Source organism: Capra hircus, chromosome 1 (assembly GCF_001704415.2).
Source record: "Capra hircus breed San Clemente chromosome 1, ASM170441v1, whole genome shotgun sequence".
NCBI lineage: Eukaryota > Metazoa > Chordata > Mammalia > Artiodactyla > Bovidae > Capra > Capra hircus.
Genome location: NC_030808.1, coordinates 34,848,394 through 34,873,826, shown reverse-complemented (window position 1 = coordinate 34,873,826; position 25,433 = coordinate 34,848,394). Strand labels below are relative to the sequence as shown.

Here is a 25,433-nt window from a genome sequence, read left to right as displayed (position 1 = left end):
TTGCCCAAGAATGCCTGCCTGCATTTTATATACACTTTTTCTTCATAGACCTTATCAAAGTTATAGCTATACACTAAAACAGGGACAGTGCCTGTTTGATTTTCACTATATGACCAATGCATTATATAGTCATTCATCAGGATTTGGGAGACTGGTTCCAGGATCATTCCCACAACCTCTACCCTGCCCACAGATACCAAATCTGCAGGTACTCAAGTGTTTCATTTAAAATGGTATAGTATTTGTATATAACCTACACATATTCTCCCGAATACTTTAAATCATCTATGGATTACTTAAATCCCTAATACAATGTAAATGCTATGTAAATAGTTGCCAGTGTGCACCAAATTCAAGTTTTGCTTTTTGGAACTTTTTGGAATTTTCCCCCCAATATTTTTTCATCTCTGGTTGGCTGAACTCGGGGCTGTAGAGCCGTGGATATGGAGGGCCAATTTTATAAACACTAAGCATCAACCCTAACATCAATCACTTTTTTTCCTACTGTTTAAACACAAAGCCTTTCAACTGTTTTTCACATTCACCACTGTTTTGGGGAACTGAAGGTATTAAATGGTTGGTATATTAGTGTCAATATACTGAACTTTAGGATCTTATGTCACACATTATACAGATTGACCTCCTCTCATATTTAGTTGCCACCAAGTCTTCCACCACAGTGCTAAACAGGTGATGCTGATTGGGTCTCATCCCAGAAAGCTAACCTATTACTGAACAGAGTATACCGCTGAAATGATGAACCAACCTGTCAGAGATAAGCTAAAAAATAAAGGTGATACATATTACATGGAAGCTGAAGACTTCCTTGTATTAGATTCCTTTGAAATTACAAACTTTAAAAATACTCTCCAAATCAGACTAAGTATTGTAAAAATATAACTAGAGTTAGTATTTTAATAAATTATATTAGATTTCAAATGGCCTAATATCCTTTTCATTACATATTAATATACACTTTATTAAAATAACAACAACTTTTGGCTGCAAGCCATGTGGTCTCTTAGTTCCCTGACCAGGGATTGACCCCTTGCCCCCTGCAGTGGAAGCATGGAGTCTTAATCACTGGACTTCTAGGGAAGTCCCAATATACATTTTAAATGGCATATTAATTGACCATATTTTATTGATCGTGTTTTATTTTTCAAATGCCTCATCATATACACCTTTTACCATATCTTTCTTTAAAGTTTTCTTTTTTGCTTTTATTTGTAATTGCTAAAGGTATAGTTTATCAAATTTTGGCAAGAAAATAAAGATCACTGCCAACAATAACAGTACAATTGGTGCCTTAACGTCTGTTTGGCAGAACTGTAAAATAATGGTATCACTCAAAGTTTTAAAGCAATGACTTCATTTAAAAGCATTTTCTACCATTTTATCTACAAAATCTGAAATAAATTTCTTTAACCCAATGTTATGGGTGATTATTAGAAAGTAGTAATGAATATATATTTTAATGCAAGACTGTATATAAAGAAGTTATTTAAGTTTAGGCTGTCAATGGTTAACCGAAAATTATAAACCAATTCATTTTTTAAAAAAAGCATTTCACATATTTTTGAGAAACAAAGGAGTTCAAATTTCATCATGCTCAAAATATTCTTGCATTTATTCACAGAAAATAAGCAATCTGTGAAATAGGAATAAATAAAATGTTTTTACTTTTTATTTTTCCTCTGATTATAAAGATAGAAGATTTAATGTCACTAATAAATTATCTACTGTTTACAATTTGATTTTGGGGGGGTCTTTTTATCTTCTTATTTACAAAAGTGATATCACCTGTCTTCTTTTTCTGTTGTTATAATACCACTAACAATTACCCATATGAATAAATATCCCTTAAATAATGACTCTTAGGGGCTTCCCAGGTGGCTCAGTGGTAAAGAATCTGCCTGCCAAGGCAGGACACATGGGTTTGACCCCTGCCTGGGTCAGGAAGAGCCCCTAGAAAAGAAAATTGGAACCCACTCCCATATTCTTGCCTAGGAAATCCCATGGACAGAAGAGCCTGGCAGAGCTATATTCTATGGGATCACAAGGACCTAAACAACAACACATGGCTGTTAGGAGAAAGGATTCAATTAAATGTAACATTTTCCTAACTTTTGTTATTAGCTAATTTTTAATAATTTGCTGTTACAAATAATGTCATTATGAACAATTAGTAGTATTCAATGCATCACCGACTCGATGGACATGGGTTTGGGTAGACTCTAGGAGTTGGTGATGGACAGGGAGGCCTGGCGTGCTGCGATTTATGGGGTCACAAAGAGTCGGACACAACTGAGCGACTGAACAGAACTGAATGCTGAAAGTCAACCTTTCATAATTGAAAGAATTGAAAGTCAACCTAAAAAAGCATACTGCTAAGTTGCTTCAGTGGTGTCCAACCCTATGGACTATAGTCCGCCAAACTCCTCTGTCCATTGGATTCTCTAGGCAAGAATACTGGAGTGGGTAACCATTTCCTTCTCCAGGGGGAAAGAAAAAACATAAACAATAGCAAAATATTTAGCTCCCTAAATACAGCCAACAAGGTCTAGGATTCACTTTGTTTTTCCTTATTACAATAATTATAATAAATAACATGGAGGTAAACATCATACTTGCTAAAAGAATTGCAAGTGATTACTTCTGAGGAATATGTGGGGAGGGAATGGGACAAAAGTATGACCACTATTTCTTTTATTATAATCAATGGCAAAATAGGAAAAAGAAAAATAAAAACACAAACAAAAAAAGGTTGCCTCTACAATATCCATTCTTATTTTCTTCCTTCCTTATTAATAGAATCATGTGAAAGTTAAAGTCGCTCAGTCCTGTCAGACTCTTTGGGACCTCATGGACTTAGTCCATGGAATTCGTCAGTCCAGAATACTGGACCAGGTAGCCTTTCCCTTTTCCAGGGATCTTCCTAAGCCAGGGATCGAACCCAGGTCTCCCGCATTGCAGGCAAATTCTTAACCAGCTGATCCACAGGGGAGTCACAGGCATGAGTTTATCCAGGAGAAAAATACAAAAATATATCCTAACATTCTTTTCAGATGGGACTAGCTAACAAGATTGAAATCAAAGTTACTGAGTAAAATTTACAGCAAGATGTTTTTGGTTTACCCCAGAGAAACCCCATTCCTGATACATGGAACTGAGATTTAATGCTTGGAACGTCAGCAACTATTTTGGATCATGAGGCAAACTTGAGATAGAAGATAAAGATGACTAATAAGAAAGAACAAATGATGATAAAGCTACCATATCATTCCTAGTAACCATTCAAGACTTTTCATATGAGAAATAAATATGTACTTGTTTAAACTATTTAAGTCAGTAAACAGTGGAAACAGTGTCAGACTTTATTTTGGGGGGGCTCCAAAATCATTGCAGATGGTGACTGGAGCCATGAAATTAAAAGATGCTTACTCCTTGGAAGGAAAGTTATGATCAACCTAGAAAGCATATTAAAAAGCAGAGATATTACTTTGCCAACAAAGGTCTGTCTAGTCAAGGCTATGGTTTTTCCAGTGGTCATGTATGGATGTGAGAATTGGACTGTGAAGTAAGCTGAGTGCCAAAGAATTGATGCTTTTGAACTATGGTGTTGGAGAAGATTCTTGAGAGTCCCTTGGACTGCAAGGAGATCCAACCAATCCATCCTAACGGAGATCAGTCCTGGGTGTTCATTGGAAGGACTGATGTTGAAGCTGAAACTCCAATACTTTGAACACTTCATGAGAAAAGACCCTGATGCTGGGAGGGATTGGGGGCAGGAGGAGAAGGGGACGACAGAGGATGAGATGGCTGGCTGGATGGCATCACTGACTCGATAGACATGAGTTTGGGTAAACTCCAGGAGTTGGTGATGGACAGGGAGGCCTGGCATGCTGCGGTTCATGGGGTCGCAAAGAGTCGGACACGACTGAGCGACTGAACTGAACTGAACTGAACTTCTAGCAGCAAAATGCAATTCCTCAATTTTAAGTCTTATATGACTTATTAATAAACAAAGCACATACAAAAACATAAAACTAAATCAAAAAATAATTCCAGGAATAGTAAAAATGTATTATACTCTAAGTAACTGCTCAAGAAAACTATATTATATGAACTTTATACCAAGACTAAGAGATATGGGTTGTATTTTCCTAAAACAATTAAATTTTAATTTAAAGAGGCATGAGTATGTATTTTGTAAAACTATGAAGTGAACTCTTTTTCTGTTAGATTGTTTATCTGTTTAAAGTGCTTGCTACACACTGTGCTGTGCTCAGTTGCTCAGTGGTGTCGGACTCTTTGCGACCCAAGGGACTGTAGCCCGCCAGGCTCCTCTGTCCATGGGGACTCTCCAGGCAAGAATATTGGAGGGGGTTGCCATGGCCTCTTCCAAGGGATCTTCCCAACCCAGGGATCAAACCCAGGCCTCCCACACTGCAAGCAGATTCTTTACCATCTGAGCCACCAAGTAAGCCCAAGAATGCTGGAATGGGTAGCCTATCCCTTCTCCAAGGGAACTCTCCAACCCAGGAATCAAACTGGGGTTTCCTGCATTGCAGGCAGATTCTTTACCAGCTGAGCTACCTGGGAAGCCCTTCTTGCTACCCAGGAGGCACACTAGCTGCTTAAAATTATTTGATGAGATGATTAAATACTTTCTCTCAAGAGAGTATCCACTAAGAGTTCCAAAGTAAGGTTATAGCAGGGTTTCTCAACTTTGGCACCAGACAGTTCTATCGATAATTCTATTGACCTCTATGAATCAGATAAGTTGCTGTTAGGGCTGCCCGGTACATTGCAGGATGCTCAAAATCTCTGGCCTCTGCGCACTAGATGCCAGTAGCAAGCCCCCAAGTAAGACAATCACAAATACGTCCAGACATTGCCCAATATCTGCTACAAGAAATAAAATCTGAAAAACAATACAGTCATTTTTGCATATCAGTTAGTGCTTCATTAGGAACATTTGGCTTTTCTAATCAACGATTTAGAATTGTAACATTTCTAAATTCTCTCTCAAGTTTACTGCAGGATACAAACTTTAAGTGACCTACAGATTAGATTATCTCTAACGTTCCTCTTAAACCTTCAGAGGATTTCACATGTGAGAAATATTAATAGCCTCTATCTATTTAAGCCTATCTATGTGCGAGGTATAGTACTGAGAACCTCATGTTCATTCTCTCATTTTATACTTATGACATCCTCATGGGATGGCTATTTAACCCCACTATAATAAGAAATGATTTTAAAGTCTATTTCAATCAACATATTGAAGTGTTTTCAGAAATGCTTATATATCATTCACTATATCCATTCTGGCACTGAACTAAGAAGGGTATCTTTAACTTAATTTATAATTTGTGATAAAAAATTTCAATGTATCTAGCAACAAAATTAAGTTGAATTACCACAACCTTCAGGTATTGGGGAAATGTTCACAGCCCCTAAGAAATCAGAGATAATTAACTGTTAACTTGGAATATTTTTTATACAGGGGCATAATGAAAGAATACTTTTAAAATTTTCCATCCATTATTCCCTGAGTTCTTCAGCAAATCTTTCTTCTCTCTTGTACAACTTGACCAAAAAAAAAAAAAAAAAGTCACTTTATAAGTATTTGAGGATTCATGTGTAATTTCAATCTATAGTTCAGAAGAAATCGAAGGCTGGGTCCAAAAATCCCAGCTTGTTCACCTAACAAATTAAGTTGCTCAGGCCTCAATTTCAACAATGTAACTTGCATAACAAGACCTATCTGAAGGCCTTAAGAGTTAGCAGGCCCTCAATAAAAATTACATTTCTCTTCCTTTCATCCTCAAATTAAATATAAGCTAAGGGCCAATTCTATTTAAGCATTTGTTGAAGTGTACTAATAAAAGCCAAAGGAGGATATGATGGGGCAGTCAAACATTATTCAATGCAACTGGAAATGAACATTTTCAGTCTCCTAAATCCATCATCTCAAAAATCAGTTATAGGCTAAGGGATTATCCCCTCAGTTTGAGATTTATAATTACTAGTACTGTTTCTCAAATAGAAAGTTTATCATCAAATGCACTGAGTGCATGCATGATTTTTCACTTACATTATCTACAGTCTTCTGTTTTACTCTTCCCTGTGGTAAAAGACACAGAACCATTCTTGAAAAGAAGTGTTCCTTCCTCTCCCTTGACCCACACACTAACTGCCAAGAAATTTTGATTCATATTTCTAATAGGAGAAAGAAAAATTAGAGCCTTTCTTCTCAACTTTACAAGGCTGTGTGTGTAATTCATATATTGAGTTAACTGTCACCAACTCAAGTATGTGTTATCCATTTTATGGATTACTCACAACTAGTAATTTACTAATGAAGGCAAGTTACCCTTAGCGAATATTAGGAAAACAAATATTTAAAAAGAAACAATCGTTAGGAATTAGATTGTATTCCTTTACTGGTAAATAAAGCGTAATTATTATACTAGAATTCTATTAATCAGTCATAAAATGCAACTTAATTCAGGTAATCTTTTATTCTATTAAAGTTTTAACACAAAAAAACACTTCACAAAGCTCACCTGCAAGGTGGAACCAGGATAGGAACCGTAATAAGAGATCTTTTGGTAATGTAGAGTATTATAAAATATGTTATGAGATTTCAGGTAAAAGTTGGTAACATGAAAGTTATGTCAGTATAACACTCATAATTTAGTAATATAAAGGTTTACTAAGCTCTTCCTGTTTACTTTTATTTCCTTGGATATTTTAGGATGTAGTGGAGTTTTATAAAATAGTCAACTTCTTTTGTTCTGAAAATAATTTACTGTCACTATTCGGACACTGTATTTCACAAGCTAAATTTATTCATTTCTTCTCAAAGTTGGTTTCAAGAAATAGAAGGAAAGTAATTAAAAGTTCTCCAAAAATGTTCTGGCCCTCAAACTAAATTTTGCATTCTACAGCAAATAAATTTACAAACCTAAATGTAACCAAAGCCAAGATACTCATTAATGATATAAAAAGCAAAATATAGATAAAGATAGACTTTCTGCCTGTGACTCTATTAAAAAGATCAATTGTAACATAATTTTACAGCAGTTTAAAACTCCTACAGGTAAATAATCTACTGAAAACATGGTTTCTACATATAAAACATAGAAGATAAGCTCTGTAATGACACAACCTCTAAATTCTGAATGCCAATACAAAAAAAAAAATTTGTGTAAGAAAGTTACTAAATAGAGAGCAACGCCAAAGAAAACTCACATATCCTGTATAATAAGACAATTTCCACCACCAAACAAACTTACCTATTTTGGAGATGAGGGGGATGAAATCTTCCTGAAGATGTCAACCCCACCCTGTTTTCCAAGCAATGTCTCAATGCTTGGAGAGACATAAAATCAAATTTCAGCAAACATGATGCTCATTTCTGCTTAGCTTTATTTCTTACTTGCTACCAGAATGAAAGTAATGGCTAACTTTAAGATGTATATTCACTCGTTTAATTACTATCCGGATTTGAAGGTAAAGAAACTAACGCACAAAGAGGTTAAGCAATCTGTTTAAGATAACACAGCTAGAAGTAGTGGAACCAAGATTTGAATCCTATACATCCAAGATAATAAACAAAGGAATGAGTTGGAAAAGAAGCAATTAAATTTTTTCCCAAGAGTTTGCAAAATATTAGTGCTATGAAAGAGAACAAAATGTTAAACTATAAATATATGCAGATGTAAATGTATAGATTACATAAATTCTACCCCTGCACAAATATGGTACTTTAATATTTGATTATGCTTAAACGTTCTAAATACATCAAATCGTTGTGGCTGTCGACCAAGTAAGTAATTTACTGTCACTGTTCAGACACTGTTTTGTTGTTGTTTTTTTCCACAGGCTAAATAAAATACACTATAATTTAAAGGAAGAGGGGGTGGTGGTGATGTAACCAGAGCAATAGTTTCAGGAAAGCTACTTTCTCTATTAGCAGTTTATCAGAAAAGAGCTTGTGTGTATCGGGGAAAGGAGTAAGAAAAAGAAAGATGACAATCCCATGGCCTTAACCCCACCTCCCAAAAAAGTAACTAAATCATTGTGGGTCAGCGCCTAAGCCAACTGGAGAACTGGCCCAGCGGGATCTCGTGAGGGGATGACAGAAGACCCTCGCAGAGGGGGAGGGGTGGCGATGACAGGAGAGGGGGCGGTAGAGAGATGGCACGCCTCCCATATCCGAAAAAGGGGAGAAGACGGGGTGCAAGAGGCGGAGAAGGGAAGGCAAGATATGTTTCCAGAGACTCCAAATGAGGTGACAAGAAACAGGATAGGAAACACAAGAAAGGCGGGACCCTCGGGCAGAAAGGGGTCTGTCTGGGGCAGGGGAGGTATGTCAGTACAGAGCTTTCCTGCCAGCTGACCCTCCGGTTCAACCCCTCCACCCGGGACAAACTCTCACTTGCTCCGCAACCCTCAACCTGCGCGGGTCATCCCGAACCCGCTCCCCGCCCCCCACCCCAAGCCGGATAGGTGGAGGAGGGAGCTTCATCCTCAACGCTCCTCGCTGCGCCGGTGGCGCGAGCGCCGGACACAGCCCAGATTCGGAGACGGGAAGAGCAGGAGAGGCAAGGAGGCCCAGGACCGGCTGACAAGTCCGGGCGGGCGGCCGACGGGCGCCTCACCTGACAGAAGCGTCGGCAGTAATCCCGACTGCTGATCCCGACGCCGCCACCACCGCAGCTGCCGCCGCCAGCGCCGCCTCTGCCGTCGCCCGCAGCTCTAAGCCCGGGTGGGCCTGGCGGGGACTCCACAATGGCCACGAGCTCTTCTCCGAGGCGTTCGGCCTCTTGGTCGCTCTCTTCCTCCGCCATGAGGCTCTCGCCGCCCAGCGCGTACCAACCCCTGCGCCGCCGCCGCTGTAGCTGCCTCGGTTAACCTCCTCCTCCTCCTCTAGTTCCCTCCCCCTTCTCTCCTCCCCAGCCGGACAGGGGCCTCTCGGCTGGCTCTACTTCCGGCTCCGCCCACCCACGCCCCCAGTTTTCATTGGCGAAAGCTAGCCGCCAATCATGCACATGTCCGCCCTTCTGCCACTATTGGTCAAATTTGCCGTCTGTTTGATAGACTTGCAGTCCGTTGGTCAATGTTGCTCGGCGGTTGCTGGGGGCCGCCTACGAGCTCTGCCACTGGTGGCACAGGAGGACGGGGCGCGGCGGGGGACACGGCGGCCGCCGCGGGGCTCGTTCGTGCAACAGCGGCGGCGACGGCGGCGGTGGCGGCGGCGGCTGGTCCTCCTCCCTCTCCCTATTGCTCCTCCTATTCTTCCTCCTCCTTTCCTTTCCGGCCGTGTATCGTCCACTTCCCCTAGCGACGGCTCAGATCCTACGGTACCGAGGAGCTAGGGAGGCCGAGGGTGGGCCCGGCCGTTGGTGCGGGCTTTGGGCCCGGGGCCTTCCGTCCCGAGCGGGAGCCGGGGGCGGGGCCGGGGCGCCGTTGTCGGCGGGAGGAAGAGGGAGGGGACGGGAAGCCTGACAGCGGCCGCCTCCGCCAGGCGCCTGCCGCCTCCTCCCTTGAGACTGCCGCCAACTCGGCTGTCGAGTTCCTGGGCCCACGGCCGGCAGCTGGGACTCGGCCCTGCCCAGCTAGCGGGCAGGGGCGGTGAGACGCCGGCGTGCTGGGCTCCGCGCGGGAGGAGGGAGTCTAGACGCCGGGAGCGTCGCGAGCCCCGCCTTTCCCTCCGCCCGATCCCTGGGGCTGGGGCACTCGAGGAGGCTCAGATTGGGGCGGACGACTGAGGAGGGACTGGGCTGAGGAGAGCTGGGGTAAACGTTGGGATCCGGATTTATGGACTTAACTAGGGTGATTTTAAACACACCTGCGTGGTGGCTGTTGTGGACCTTCTTCGTTTTTTTCATCCACCCTTCTTCCCCCTCCTCCATTTTTTCTTTCCGTTTGTTTTTCGTGTTTTACAGTAAAGGCATGAATTCCCAGCACCTCAGGGAAAATAGGGTGCAAGCCCAGAAACTGTTTCCCCATCACCACTTGTTGAAAAACTGATTTGAAGGCATATCCGGGTTTGAACAAACGGAAAGTGCCAGGATTTAATGCGTCTTTGGTTTTGCGCTGGAGACCCTTCACTGCTAGGTATCAAGACGAAAAAACTGGAAACTCATCCGGTAAACATTTAAACTTGAAAACTTCTGATGAGTTTTATTTTTATCCAGTAAATGATTTGCTTCTTTTGTTGGCCAATTACTGGCCTTAACTTTTTAACTTCCCCGTTTAAAATATCTTTACTTCTATGGAAAACACTTTTGTTCTTCGGTTCTGTAAACTCGAGCAACCTCTACTGGGTAGATACTTGCCTCTGCAGTAACACAAATGTACTAGAAAACTTACAAGATTTTATAATGAATAGGCCTTTCATATTAACACAAGTGATTGCGTGTTTTATGCTTCAGAGAATAACGAACATGTTAATTGTTTACAGTTTGAAATCCAAAGATAGACTTTAAACATAGAATGATTTAAGCATCACTAGTCACAAATATGTAATGTTTTCCATAAAGAGGTTGGAATTATTCATTATAATTGGGACTGACTTGGTATAAGATTCTACAACACATACCATAAAGTACAAATATGTGTAATGGTAATTCACTGTTAAGTACGCAGGAATTGTCTTCTGCAATTGAAAACCTATAGCCTAAATATTTGACACATGAGAGCCTTGGTTTAACAGATTTTTATTGGAAAAAAAAAGAATAGAATTAAACCTATTAAAGCCTAAACTTTCCAAGAATACTGGGAAATGTTGAGTTCTCTGAGGTTATGTCCACAGGTGTCTAATACATAAATTCTTTTGAGAGAGATTTCATGTTAACCAGCTGTGAATTCTGTAGCATAGATTAATGGAATATTCCAATGTTTTTTATTATGCTTATAAAGCATAGTTCTTCAGAACACACCTGGAAATTTGTCTCTAGTGTATTTAAACGGAACAGAATTCCATCCTGAAATCTATCAAATTCACTTCAGTTTCTTTTATCTGGACTAATGTAAGAGTTTAATCCAACAAATGGGATCATTTACAACCTTTGTTATCTCAAGTTTTCAGTGCCCATAACCTTATGATTTTGGCAATGATCAGAAAAATCTGTTGTTGGGATAAATTGAGAAATTATTAAGTTATTTCTGAGTTAAATATTTGTGAAAATAATCAGTTATTATCCCATATCAAACAAATTGTGATTGAGCATCCATCATGTATGAGATACTGTGTTAAGTTCTTGGTTTTGGTCTAACTTAATAAATGAAATAAATATTAGCAAATGTAAACATTACTCTTCGATGTAAACAAAAGTGTTAGAAAAGCTACTTTGCGTATCTTGATTATCATCACGTTTTGGAAAGGTCTTAGTAGAGGTGTATATACATTAAATAAAGATGACTAATTTGAGCTCTATATTTTGACTGTAAAATTTAATGTCATTGTTGCTGCTTTTAATCACATTTGGCCTGTGTCCTTTCTTGACTTTTACTTTCTTTATTCTCAGAAGAACTTTAGAAATTATATTCATCTCCGTATAGAATTATACTAGCTAAATGGCTCACCTGTTTAAGTAAATTTTGTACATAATTCCTTGAAGTTGATTTCCTAAAATCGGTCATTCCAGAATTGTGACAGGAACAAAGTTCTTTTAAAATTGAACACACATCTAAATTAGATGAGATTCATACAATTGATACCATTAATATAGACCTGTGGTTAGATTTTTCTAAAGGATAGTGACATCTATGATAGTTGGAGTTCTTTTTTTAATAGTTTGAATTTGATTTCATCAAAATCAAGGAATGGACTTAGTTGTTACTAGTAATTTTCTCTGGTTTTCCCTTCCCTTAACATATTTCAGGTAAGTTAAGACTTAATAGACAAGTCTGTTAATAATTTGAATTAAATTTTCTGAAGCCTTTAATCTTAAAATGTTTATACCTACCTTTTATTTTTGCTTCCTGCATGAAGTGTTATAACACCTATCTTTGTTTCTCTTGTCTTGAAAGAACCCCATTCAAAGTCAGAATGGAACGATTTGTAGTAACAGCACCACCTGCTCGAAACCGTTCTAAGACTGCTTTGTATGTGACTCCCCTGGATCGAGTCACTGAGTTTGGAGGTGAGCTGCACGAAGATGGAGGAAAGCTCTTCTGCACTTCTTGCAATGTGGTTCTGAATCATGTTCGCAAGTCTGCCATTAGTGACCACCTCAAGTCAAAGACTCATACCAAGAGGAAGGCAGAATTTGAAGAGCAGAATGTGAGAAAGAAGCAGAGGCCTCTAACTGCATCGCTTCAGTGCAACAGTACTGCGCAAACAGAGAAAGTCAGTGTTATCCAGGACTTTGTGAAAATGTGCCTGGAAGCCAATATCCCACTTGAGAAGGCTGATCACCCAGCAGTCCGTGCTTTCCTGTCTCGCCATGTGAAGAATGGAGGCTCCATACCCAAGTCAGACCAACTGAGGAGAGCATACCTGCCTGATGGATACGAGAATGAGAATCAGCTCCTTAACTCACAAGATTGTTGACAAGGAGGTTACCACCATTGTGATCAAGATAAATAATGTGGAGTATTAAAAGTTACGTGTTGATTGTGTGGTTCATTTTTATATTTATTACATTTTAATCATGTGATGCAGAATAGTTTTGCAATGTATATACAGTTGCAGGCAAAAAATTTAAAAAAAAATTCACTGCAAAATGTATTGTTAATTTTAGTCACCAATGGTGTAAAGCAAAACTTAGGGTTAGAGTGTGCTAGGATACCTGAAACCTGATGGTTATCTTTAAAATTGATGGTTTTTCTCCTGAAATGTTTGTGCATGGAAGAACTGCCCTGCTTTTTTACCCTGTTGCCATGTATAATTATTCCTTGTGAGATTACCTAATTACTTGGATTGACAACTAGCCTAGGAAATTGAAGCTGCTGCCAGGCAATACCACTCACAGTAACTTAAAGAAATTATTTCCCTGATTAGAGGATCCTCAAAAAAGGGAGGGTGGGAAACTATTCTCATATCTTCAGATTCCTAGCAGAAAAAGACTGTTTATTGCAGACTGTGCTTTACTTGTATATGATATAGTTACCTTAACTATCCTTCAGTTCCTCACTGTCTTTTTTCCTTTTTTTATTATTTTAAGGCTTCTTGTTGTATTTAGTAGCAGCTTCAAGTGACCAAAAGACTGAAATCTTCATGGCAGTGCCAAAGCCACTGGGAATTTTGCAGTGATACGATTTTAGTCTCTTAACTATAAACAGATTTTTGAACCATAGGCTTTCATTTCAAGCGTCATTCTGAATTTCCAAACTTCTTTTTTTATGTCATGGTATTAAAAGACTTCAAGATTGGCATTTTAATTTAAACAAGTAGACATTTTATGATTGAGTTTCCTGTTTTTACAGAGAATTAGCAATTACTTTTTGGCTGACAAATCAGATAATAAGGAGATTACTTTTTATGCATTAATTTTCCATATGATATTATAAAAGTTTATTTAGATAAGTAGACTAGAAATAAGTTTACTTACTTTCACTTTTACGTGCTTTGCCTCCGGTGGTACAAGGTTTTTAAACATAGATGATAAACCATTGTCTAGAAATACTGGCAAGGTTTTTTTGTAGTGGTGATCTGGCAGTATCCTGCATAACTGTTTGGGTGAGGAAATAAATCAGTTCTGTTAAAGGTCAACCATGTTCAGGAAATGAGCTCTATCTGAACTTCACTATCCTGTAAGGTTATTAAAGTAGCTTAGCCCAGTTGTCGTCTTTGTTGGATACCCAAAATATATTTTTAAAAAATTGAACAGCTGAAAACTTGGACTAGAGCTTTAAAAAAAGTCTTAAATTCTTTGAAAACATTCAAGTTAAAAGTGTTTATAAAATATATTTCTATTACAAGCACTGATAATTGATGCCCTATGTGATGTAGAGGGAGCTATCCTTGAGATCATTTTACCACAAATCTTCATTTTAAAAAAGCCAAAGTGAGTAAGAAAAAGATGTTTTTCAGAAACAGCTTTCTATATCTTTTTTGGTAGATTTAAGTTCCTAGTTTGGGTTGTCAAAGTGCCCATCTGATTTTAGATTTATGTGAGTTTTTGGTGGTTTTCATTTTTAAATAAGCCTGCCACCAAAAAAGAAAAATCACTTGTCAAAATTTGAGCTACCGGATTTTCTCATGTTCAGTTGCGTTAAAGTAGCACAATTAATGCCCCGAATAGTGCTCTCATTGGTAAAGCACATGCAAGAGGAGACCAGCAGCAAAACATAACCAAAATGTACTTTGTTTTTACTTCCTCTAATAAAGGATTTGCAGGCAACCATGTTTGATTTGAATTATCTAAGATGGTACCAGATCTACAAAGCTAGGAAAATAATTGAGTTTTATAGCATTTGTTTCAGAATACAAAGATAAGGTTAGATAAACAATCATTCTAATTTTTTCAAGACTCATGAATCAGACACCTCCCTATTTAGATACTAATTTGCAATAACAGCAAACACGTAGTGGCAGAACAGCTTTGAGTAGTCCTCAGTAAACTGGATGATGTTGCACCAGAAAAACACCAATAATTCACATTTGAATATTTAGTAGTTAAAACTAATTTGATAATCATATAGGTCCCCTATAGTTTGATGTATTTCTCCAGGCTCCTAACTTTTCACACATACACTACATCTAGAGGCATAATCTATCCTGTTAGGATTATATCATGTCTTTAGAAGCGTTTTCCATCCTGTTGTGGAGGTTTAATATGTTTCTTAACTGATTGTGAAATTTTTCGTTCCCTGAAACTGGTTAACTTTACTTCATAGTTAAATAGATAAGGCAGAATGATTGTATTAGCCTGCTCAAACTGGTACAAATCTGTGAAACCATGGTTGGCATATGCTGGATAACGAACAGAATATCTAAGAGGCATATGCTGCTGTGGTGTGTAGTGGACGTGTACAGACGCTTTCAGTCTTAACTATAGTGTTAGTGTGATGCTATACTATTGGAAAAAATAGCACATTTTTTTCTATTTTATAAGTTGTATGCATAAACATAAGATTTGTTATGTTTCATTTATAAACTGCCTTCAACATGCTTACCTGTTAAAATAGCGTTTTCTCTAAGTATGGTAGTATGTCTTCCAGAATCTCACTATATGCTTACAGTAAATAGTTCCTAACTTGTTGAAATGTTAAATTCTTTGTTGGTTTCTTTTGATTCTCTGGGGCATATAGCAAGCCTGAAAGACATTTCTTACAGGGTGAAAATTTAGAAAGATTGCATATTGGAGCCTAAATAGTTATTTTATTCATTATCATCTTTGAGTAAGACTTCTTTTATTTTAAACAAATGCTACTTCCAGTTAAGGCATTTGGCCCTAATGAATTTTCAGGGACCAAAATAAAGTTCTGATTCTTAAAATTGTAACCAATTAAGTATCGGCTTGGGATTGTTCAGAAGTATTCATTGCTTAAATACTATTGTAAGTGACAGTTGGCAAGATCTTCAAGCAGAAAGTTCCACATTCAGACCTTTTGCCTGAAAGAATCTACGTAAATGTTAATGGAAAATACATTTTAGAAAAATGTAAGGTGGCCCAAAACAAAAGCCACAATTTGTCATTTGGTGCTTAGTCTTTGTAAGGGCTCTCTGTAATTTGACTTGCTCCAGCTGCCTTTAAATGAGTACAGATCACTTTCAAACATGTTTATTAAATAAAAAATTCATTCTATAATTTAATTGAAAATCTTAGCCTAAAATGTTTTGGCTTCTAGTCCACCCTGATTAAAATGTGAATAGTGAAGTGACTATCCTAAGCCTGGTTTATCTCAATCCATACTACCATAGATTTCTGAGGTAAATACAGTTCTTACGTAGTGGTATTCTACTTGTATCCAGAATACTGTATTCATTAAAATTTTACTATGTTCATTTGTGTATTCCCTTGCTTATTTTTTTTGCTCATGCATGTATACTTAGTATAAATTGTTGCTTTTAAAGTTTTGTCTCTGTGACTTTTAGAAATAAATTTCAAAAATTATTTCAGAATTTTTTGAAAGCATGTTTTCTTTTGTGGGTCAGTAGCATATATTTCATAATTCCAACAGATAATAAAGTTTTATGAGTATAGATTTATTTTCCTACTAGTTACATCTCTTTGAAAGATTATCGGTCTTTACCCCCAGTATCAAAGTATATATTCTGTCAAATCACATCATAGCTACAGATGGCCCCTTTCCCCTAAAATTATATAGGTAATAGTTAAATACACTTAATCAGTACTTTTAATTGGCAACATACTGTAATTTTCTACCTTTAGAAATACTAACAATGGAAGACAAGGGCCTAATTTGCATCTCATAAGTTTTAGTGGGATTTTGAAAGATTTGCTATATCCTTATTCAGCACTGGAGGAAAATGTATAGAAGTGGAAACTGTCTTTTATTAGTTTTACCTAGTTTTGAGGGCAAACAGTCCTTCTACTTACTGCTATTTGTAAGATATTAATGAATTTATATTTTTGGTGATTCTCTGGCAGCTCAGTTGGTAGAGTCTGCCTGCAATGCGGGAGACCTGGGTTCGATCCCTGGGTCGGGAAGATCACCTGGAGAAGGAAATGACAATTCACTCTAGTATTATTCTTGCCTGGAAAATCCTATGGACGGAGGAGCCTAACAGGCTATAGTCCATGGGGTTGCAAAGAGTCAGACACAACTGAGCGACTTCAACTTTTCAGTGAATTTATAAAGTAATTGACTTGTTTTTTTCCTGAAGTCAAAAAGGTAGGGCCTTAAGAAATTTGTTAATACTCTTGTTTCCAGTTTAGTATCTCCAAACCATCAGAGACACATCTTCATTTTTCCTAAAGAATCTCATCATAACCTTTATTAAATGTAAACCAATTGAATGTATGTGCTTTTGAGTTTCATAATAGTTCCCTGTTTTTCTGTGTAAATTGAGTTGTATTATGCACCTATAACATGGTATCTCATATTGCAAAATGTTCCTGGGATCAGACTAGCTAACCTAGCACAATGAAGATTAAAACTAGCAAATAGAATAGGACTTGTGATGCATTTTATACGTATGGCACAGCTTCCATTATGTTACTTGATTTCACTTGTTTTATATGCATACTACTTAGGATGAATGCTTGGTGCACTCTTGTTTAAATGTTGGAATCATAATTTAAAAGTTCATGGCCTCAAGTTCTTGGTTAAACATGAGTAACATGCAATCAACTAGTACTTAGTTCTTATTGTGTGCTTGAAGCTACTCTAGCCACTGGGGATACATGAGAGAAAGTAAAGATTTGTTGCCACAACACAGCGATGGGGGCAGAAGAGTGGGAGAGCACATGTCTTTTCTAGCCAACTTCTTTAAACCAATTCCTTATAAGACTAGTAAATTACCAACAAAACACTTATCATTGGTTTTATCTTGATTGTCCCAGTCTTATTTTGTGCAGAAGCAGTAAAAATTGAAAATTTGCAAATTAAATTGTCTGCATATCCTTGAAAATCTGGTAGTGTGTTTTATCGATAAAATATAAATTTCTATATTAAAATCTGTTAAACAGTGAAAGTGTGAGTCAGTCATGTCTAACTGTTTGTGACCCCATTGACTGTAGCTCACCAGGCTCCTCAGTCCATGGAATTCTCCAGGCCAGAATACACTAGAGTGGGTTGCCATTCCCTTCTCCAGGAGATATACCCAACCCCAGGATAGAACCAGGGTTTCCTGAATTGCAGGCAGATTCTTTACCATCTGAACCACCAAGGAAAGCCCTATTAAACGACGGGACCGACCAATATAAATGCCTGTAATATAAGAACCTGCCACATATTACTGCAATGCCCATGATAAATCAAGTGTCATTGAATATTGGATATCACGATAGTCACTGGTGTACTTCATCGATTAGACACTAACTAATGGTGATTATGATCTAACCTCCTGGGTTGATACGTATATCAGATGACAGATTCCACAATCTTGTCTGTTTAAGCATACAAGGAATCAGTATGTAATAGAACACAGTGACTTTTTAATTTTTTTCTTACTATGCTGATTTAGTACCTAGTCAGTAGTAGTAATAATTTTATGCATTCCTCTTAATCCAACAAATTCCACTTTTATGAATATATCAGAAAGAAAATAGCAAATGTATAAAGATATATATAAAAAGTTCATTTTAATATTATAAAAAAACTGCAAGTGCTATGAATGTCCAGCAGTACTGGCTGCTGCTGCTGCTAAGTTGCTTCAGTCGTGTCTGACTCTGTGCGACCCCATAGATGGCTCCTCTGTCCCTGGGATTCTCCAGGCAAGAATACTGGAGTGAGTTGCCATTAGAATGGTCCAAAAATTATGTCACAAGCATATCATGACACTATTCAAGTGATCTAAAAGAATAGATTAAAAGAGACACAATGTTAAATTCATATATATATACACACACACATACACACACATATATAAATACAAAGTGTATTTTGGAGAAAAAATGTTATGCAAAGCACAATATGTTTTTATGTGGTTAAAAAAAAAAGCATACATCATGATACAAATGATTCCGATTAAGTTTACTAACAAGTGGTGGTATTGAATGGGGTTGGGGGCAATATTTACCTTGTTTTACACACTCTTGTATGTTGACTTAAAACAAGCACATGTTATCTGTGTCACACACACACAATATATAGTAGACTTCATTTAAACACGCTACCATAACAGTTATATCCAAACTATAATGAGTAGCAGTATCACATAATTCATCTACCTTGTTAATGAGATTACTAAAATATTTTAATAGATGAACAAATATTTTTAAACATCATTTTTGAATTCTTTAAAATTTACCTTCATAAAATTTAGTTGCATATTTACAAAGTAAAGTCATTTTCTTTTCCCCAAGTTATTGATTTCTAAGTATGTAATGGGGAATCAGTTTCAAAATTATGACTTTAGTATCCCTGTATTCTATAAATAACCTAAATTTTCTAGTTTTTGACAGCAGTTATAAGGACTACTACACAATGTTTCAATAATAACTATGACAAACATAAATCTAATATTAAGCTGCTTAAACCCTGTCGGTATTTCCTAATCTGCCAGGTAATGATGATAAGATGAATGTCATAAAATATCATCAGGTAGTTTCTCTCTGTAACACCTTACTATCCTATTTCAGAAAACCAGCACCAGATCAGGACGGGAACTCCATGTCTGACAACCATTGGTAATTTAATTCTGTTCCTCTCCATGCAGGTTGCTATTGTGGAATGTGCATTTTTCTGACTACTCTTTTTCTACTAGGGGACAACCTAACATCTCCTTGCTTACTCCCACAGAACAACAGTAGTTTCTTTACTGTTGGGTTGGTCACTATGTTTCTTCACATTTTTCCACATTCATGGAACAAACATTGTGGCCAATCCAATACTTAGTATAATAGTAACACAAAACAAATAAGATGCAGTCTTTTCCCTAAATTTTCTTTCCTATCTGATTTCCTTTTTCTCCTCTGATGCTTTTTCATCTTCCCTTGTGGATTTTTATGCTATTTAAGAATAGCACTATTCTTTGACTAACAAACACAGAGTATTATCAACTTACTGTGAGGTCACAAGAGTTGTTAAGTAGGAAATTCATGTCTAGATCCCATGTAGTCATTAATCCACACTTTTAGATGTACCTGGAGTGGGAAACCAAGTGGGCCTTAAGAAGCACTACCACAAAGCTACTGAAGGTGACAGAATTCCAGCTGAGCTATTTGAAATCCTAAAAGATGAGGCAGTTAGAGTGCTGCACTCATATGTCAGCAAGTTTGGAAAACTCAGCAGCGGCCACATGACTGGTAAAGGTCAGTTTTCATTCTAATCCCAAAGAAGGGCAGTGCCAAAGAATGTTCAAACTACTGTACAACTGCCCTTGTTTCACACACTAGCAAGGTAATGTTTAAAATCCTTCAAGCTAGGCTTCAGCACTATGTGAACGAGAAATTCCAGATGTACAAACTGGATTTAGAAAAGGCAGAGGAACCAGAAAAAAAAAATGGCCAACATCTGCTAGATCATAAAGAAAGCTAGGGAATTGCAGAAAAACATCTATTTATGCTTCATTGACTATACTAAAGCCTTTGTGTGGATCACAACAAACTGTGGACAATTCTTCAAGAGATGGGAATATCAAACCACCTGACCTGCCTCCTAAGAAATCTCTATGCAGGTCAAGAAGCAACAGTTATAAAGGGACACTGAAAAACAGACTGGTTCCAAATTAGAAAAGGCTGTATATTCTCACCCAGCTTATTTAACTTATATGCAGAGTACAACATGCGAAATGATGGGCTGGATGAAGCACAAGCTGGAATCAAGATTGCCAGAAGAAATATCAATAACCTCAGATATGAAGATGCCACCACCCTTATGGCAGAAAGTGAAGAACTAAAGAGCCTTTTGATTAAAGTGAAAGAGGAGAGTGAAAAAGCTGGCTTAAAACTCAACATTCAAAAAACAAAGATCATAGCATCCAGTCTCATCACTTCATGGCAAACATGTGGGGAAACAATGGAAACAGTGAGAGACTTGATATTTTGGGGCTCCAGTATCACTACAGATGCTGACTGCAGCCATGAAATTGAAAGATGCTTGCTCCTTGAAAGAAAAGCTATGACCAACCTAAACAGAATATTAAAAAGCAGAGACATTACTTTGTCAACAAAGGTCCGTGTAGTCAAATCTATGGCTTTTCCAATAGTCATGTAAGGATGTGAGAGTTGGACTATAAAGAAAGCTGAGCACAGAAGAATTGATGGTTTTAAACTGTGGTGTTAGAGAAGACTCTTGAGAGTCCCTTGTCCTGCAAGGAGATCCAACCAGTCCATTCTAAAGGAAATCAGTCCTGAATATTCACTGAAGCTGAAACTCCAAAACTTTGGCCACCTGATGCAAAGAACTGACTCCTTGGAAAAGACCCTGATGCTGGGAAAGATTGAAAGCAGGAGGAGAAGGGGACAACAGAGAATGATGGTTGGATGGCATCACCAATTCGGTGGACATGGTTGGAGCAAGCTCCAGGAGCTGGTGATGGAAAGGGAGGCTGGCATGCTGCAGTGACTCTTAGCAGAGTCACTAAGAGTTGGACATGACTTAGTCATAGAACAACAACAAGGAGAGTGAAAAAACATTCAAAAAACAAAGATCATGGCATCTGGTCCCATCACTTCATGGCAAATAGAAGGGGGAAAAGTGGAAGTAGTGACAGATCTTATTTTGCGGGTCTCCAAAATCACTGTGGATGGTGACAGCCGCCATGAAACTAAGACACTTGCTTCTTGGAAGGAAAGTTATGACAAACCTAGACAGCATATTAAAAAACAGAAACATCACTTTGCCAGCAAAGGTCTGTATAATCAATGTTATGGTAGTCATGTACAGATGTGAGAGTTGGACCATAAAGAAGCACTAAAGAATTGATGCTTTTGAGTTGTGGTGCTAGAGAAGACTCTTGAAAGTCGCTTGGACTGCAAAGAGATTAAACTAGTCTATCCTCAGTTCAGTTCAGTTCAGTCGCTCATTCGTGTCCGACTCTTTGTGACCCACGGACTGCAACACGCCAGGCTCCCTGTCCATCACTAACTCCTGGAGTTTACCCAAATTCATGCCCATTGAGTCGGTGATGCCATCCAACCATCTCATCCTGTCTTCCCCTTCTCCTCCTGCCCTCAATCTTTCCCAGCATCAGGGTCTTTTCAAATGAGTCAGGTCTTCCCATCAGGTGGCCAAAGTATCGGAGTTTCAGATTCAACATCAGTCCTTCCAATGAACACCCAGGACTGATCTCCTTTAGGATGGACTGATGGGATTTCCTTGCAGTCCAAGGGACTCTCAAGATTCTTCTCCAACACCACAGTTCAAAAGCATCAATTCGTCGACACTCAGCTTTCTTTACAGTCCAACTCTCACATCCATACATGACTACTGGAAAAACCACAGCTTTGACTAGACAGACCTTTGTTGGCAAAGTAATGTCTCTGCTTTTTAATATGCTGTCTAGCTGGTCATAACTTTCCTTCCAAGGAGTAAGCATCTTTTAATTTCATGGCTGCAATCACCATCTGCAGTGACTTTGGAGCCCCCCAAAATAAAGTCAGCCACTGTTTCCCCATCTATTTGCCATGAAGTGATGGGCATGGCATGCCATGATGCCATGATCTTAGTTTTCTGAATGTTGAGCTTTAAGCCAGCTTTTTCATCCTCCTCTTTCACTTTCCTCATGTAGCTCTTTAGTTCTTTTTCACTTTCTGCCATAAGGGTGGTGTCATCTGCATATCTGAGGTTATTGATATTTCTCCCAGCAATCTTGATTCCAGCTTGTTTCTTCCAGTCCAGCATTTCTCATGATGTACTCTGCATATAAGCTAAATAAGTTGGGTGACAATATACAGCCTTGACATACTCCTTTTCCTATTTGGAACCAGTGTGTTGTTTCATGACCAGTTCTAACTGTTGCTTCCTGACCTGCATACAGAGTTCTCAAAAGGCAGGTCAGGTGGTCTGGTATTCCCATCTCTTTCAGCATTTTCCAGTCTATTGTGATCCACACAGTCAAAGGCTTTGGCATAGTCAATAAAGCAGAAATAGATGTTTTTCTGGAACTCTCTTGCTTTTTTGATCGTAAAGGAAATCAATCTTGAATAGTCATTGGAAGGGATGGTGCTGAAGATCCAATACTTTGGCCACTTGATGCAAAAAGCCAACTCTTTGGAAAAGACCCTGATGCTGGGAAAGACTGAAGGCAAAAGGCAAAGGAGATGGCAGAGGATGAGAGCAAACTCTGGGAGACAGTGGAGGACAGAGGAGCCTGGCATGCTATAGCCCATTGGGTCGCAAAGCACTGGACACAGCTTAGCAACTGAACAGTAACAATTGTATTGAATCTACAGAAAAACAGGTCCAGGTTGGCACAAAAGGAAAGAAGTCTAGGAAAGAAGGTCTCTAAGGAAACAAACGGAATACATATTATTTTGTATTACATTCATATTATTTCTTTGATAATTTATTCTCCTTCATTTATTCCATCCTGTTTTTTACTTCTAAGACCTCTATCTTATTTACTGAACATTTTCTTTTCATAGCATCCCATTTTAGGTTTATGACTGCAGAATTTTCTTTTATCTTGTGACAACTAATTTTTTAAAAGCTTTCTTCTGCTCTTGCACTGTCTTTGTTTCCTCCAGGCTCTTCTATTTTGACTGCTTAATTTTAATCCATCTCTTCCTAATTGGAAACAGTATTTAAGTATATAGTGATTCATAGATGTTCATTCATATTTGAGAACTAAATAGCTGATTGGAATCCATATGTGTATAATGGGACCTGGCAACAAGTAATCAGAAACAATTTTTGAAGAACTCAAAAATCAAATTGTTGAAAATCTCTTATCTAAGTACTTTCAGTTTCTTTAAACTCAGAGAGAAGGGTGACAAATGTAAAAATTAATAAAGAGAAAGCTCAGTCAAATAGAGCCTAAAGATCAGAAGGGGGAGCTCTCAAGGCCTGTAATGATGGTAATGATGGCAGAACCCAACAGGAAAAAGAAAGACACCTATACTTTCCTTGCAAGGACTCAGCCAATGAAAAGCCATGAACTCTTTTAAGACAACCCGTCCAACTTCCTTTTCCCTTTTATAAAAGCATTCTCATTCCTTACCATGTGCACAAATTTTTGTTTTCAGTACATTTATTTTTATAGTTGAGTCATATTCATGGATATTTCACTTTGACTTTCAAACTATAGTTTTAATAGCTTTCTTTTTAAATAAATATTTTGAAGTATAAAAAGGTACAGCAAAATCCTCAAAGGCACCGTGTAATGCTACACAAATACGACCAAACATAAAACATGATGTGGCACAGAATGGCTAGCTGCTCACCAAACCTGCAGACAGGGAACTGCAGATCCCAGCCTCCCTTCCCAGATGATGGAGTTCTGGAGTGAAGTCAAATTTTAATCTCCATCATGCAATCTTCCATTCTCTTCCTCCTCTGATGACTCAACTCCAGCCTCTTGTGAAAGGACAAGTTTGGGAGTTGAACTGTGTTCCTACAGAAATAATAGCAAAAGGTAATTTTCCTGGATGACAAGGCATATTGATGTGTGCTGTTTCATCATCTAGGAAGATTTCCCTCTAGAAAGTCTTTAGGGCAGTGAACTTTATTTCACTTACTTGGTTGATAGTATGATGGAGAGACACACACAGAAACACCCTCACTCACTCCACACGCTGGTACCTAGTATTCTACTGGTTATACTCCTTGCTCTGAGGTTTTTATTACATTATGTACAATAACTAGGTTTTTTCTTTGATCAGCATTTGAATAATCAACAGAATTCATCATATTATTTAAGATAATCTACTTTCTGAGGTTTTAACGAAGAATTTAATACAGGCAAGGAATGCTCAAATTACAAATTCATCTCATTTGTTCATTGTAGCAAGTGCATAGTAGGCTTGAAAGGATTTGGAAGCACCTTCTTCAAATTGTGGGTGTATGACCATAAATTAGTAAAATCACATAAAAAAATTCCAAGGTTAAAGATTTTCACTACTTAAGACTGACCTTCATCCAGTTAGTACCAAACAGGGTTCTTATAATGAGAGAATGAATGAATTTCTTAATATTACTTACATATGTGTGAATTGTTCTTTTGTGTGTATGTGTATTTAACAAGTTTCTAATCATGGGTGACATATACTCACTACCTATTATGTTTCTTGACTTATATTTTATGATGTCACTTTCATTTATTCAACACATATTACTGGGTACAAACTACTCAGGTGTTGTGAGAGCACTCTGCTCTAGACCTAAGGGGACATGAGACTAGGCTGCTATTCTCAAGAAGAAGCTCTAATAGGGGAGAATATGGAGAGAGAAGAAAACTGCAGTATAGTACAATAGAGCTTCCCAGGTCATGCAGTGTTAAAGAATCCGCCTGCCAATGATAGGAGATGCAAGAGACACAGGCTCAATCCTTGGGTCTGGAAGACTCACTGGAGTAAGAGATGACAACCCCCTCCAGTATTCTTGCCTGAACAATCTCATGGGCAGAGAGGCCTGGCAGACTACAGTCCATGGTTTGCAAAGAGTTGGACATGACTGAGTACACGTGCACACACGCACATAGCACAAGTTCACTCTAGTGAAATAAAGGAAAATTAAAATATTAGTGAGGTAAATATTTCTGGCTGGTAAAGATGATACTATTTTTTAATGTTAGTTAATGTATGGGGAGAATGACTATCTCAAATTGCTAAGACAATACAAATTATAGATTCTAGATACAATTTGGGAACAAGCTATAAAAACCTTAAAATGTGCAA

At 38.1% G+C, this 25,433-nt stretch overlaps 2 protein-coding genes and 1 long non-coding RNA gene across 4 annotated transcripts in view; 1 reads left to right on the top strand and 2 right to left on the bottom strand.

The window, feature by feature from the left end:
- ZNF654 (zinc finger protein 654) overlaps positions 1–8,967 on the bottom strand; it is an 89,123-nt gene extending 80,156 nt beyond the window's left edge. The window contains exon 1 of one of the 2 annotated variants that reach the window (XM_018054696.1): positions 8,676–8,967. In XM_018054696.1, the coding sequence (XP_017910185.1) occupies positions 8,676–8,864 (189 nt within the window). In that variant the 5' untranslated portion in view covers positions 8,865–8,967. The remainder of the gene's footprint in view (positions 1–8,675) is intronic. The other variant, XM_018054719.1, reaches the window with a different exon arrangement.
- On the top strand, positions 9,160–16,087 carry CGGBP1 (CGG triplet repeat binding protein 1). Its single transcript, XM_018054887.1, has 3 exons — positions 9,160–9,377; positions 9,963–10,166; positions 12,052–16,087. Exon 3 carries the CDS (start codon positions 12,071–12,073, stop codon positions 12,572–12,574), a length of 504 nt encoding a protein of 167 aa, XP_017910376.1. The 5' UTR covers positions 9,160–9,377; positions 9,963–10,166; positions 12,052–12,070; the 3' UTR covers positions 12,575–16,087.
- Positions 18,224–25,433, bottom strand: part of LOC102188976 — a 29,508-nt gene continuing 22,298 nt past the window's right edge. Inside the window, exons 3-4 of the long non-coding RNA XR_309712.2 lie at positions 23,982–24,151; positions 18,224–18,447 (exon numbers count right to left, since the gene is read on the bottom strand). This is a non-coding gene — a long non-coding RNA (uncharacterized LOC102188976). The remainder of the gene's footprint in view (positions 18,448–23,981; positions 24,152–25,433) is intronic.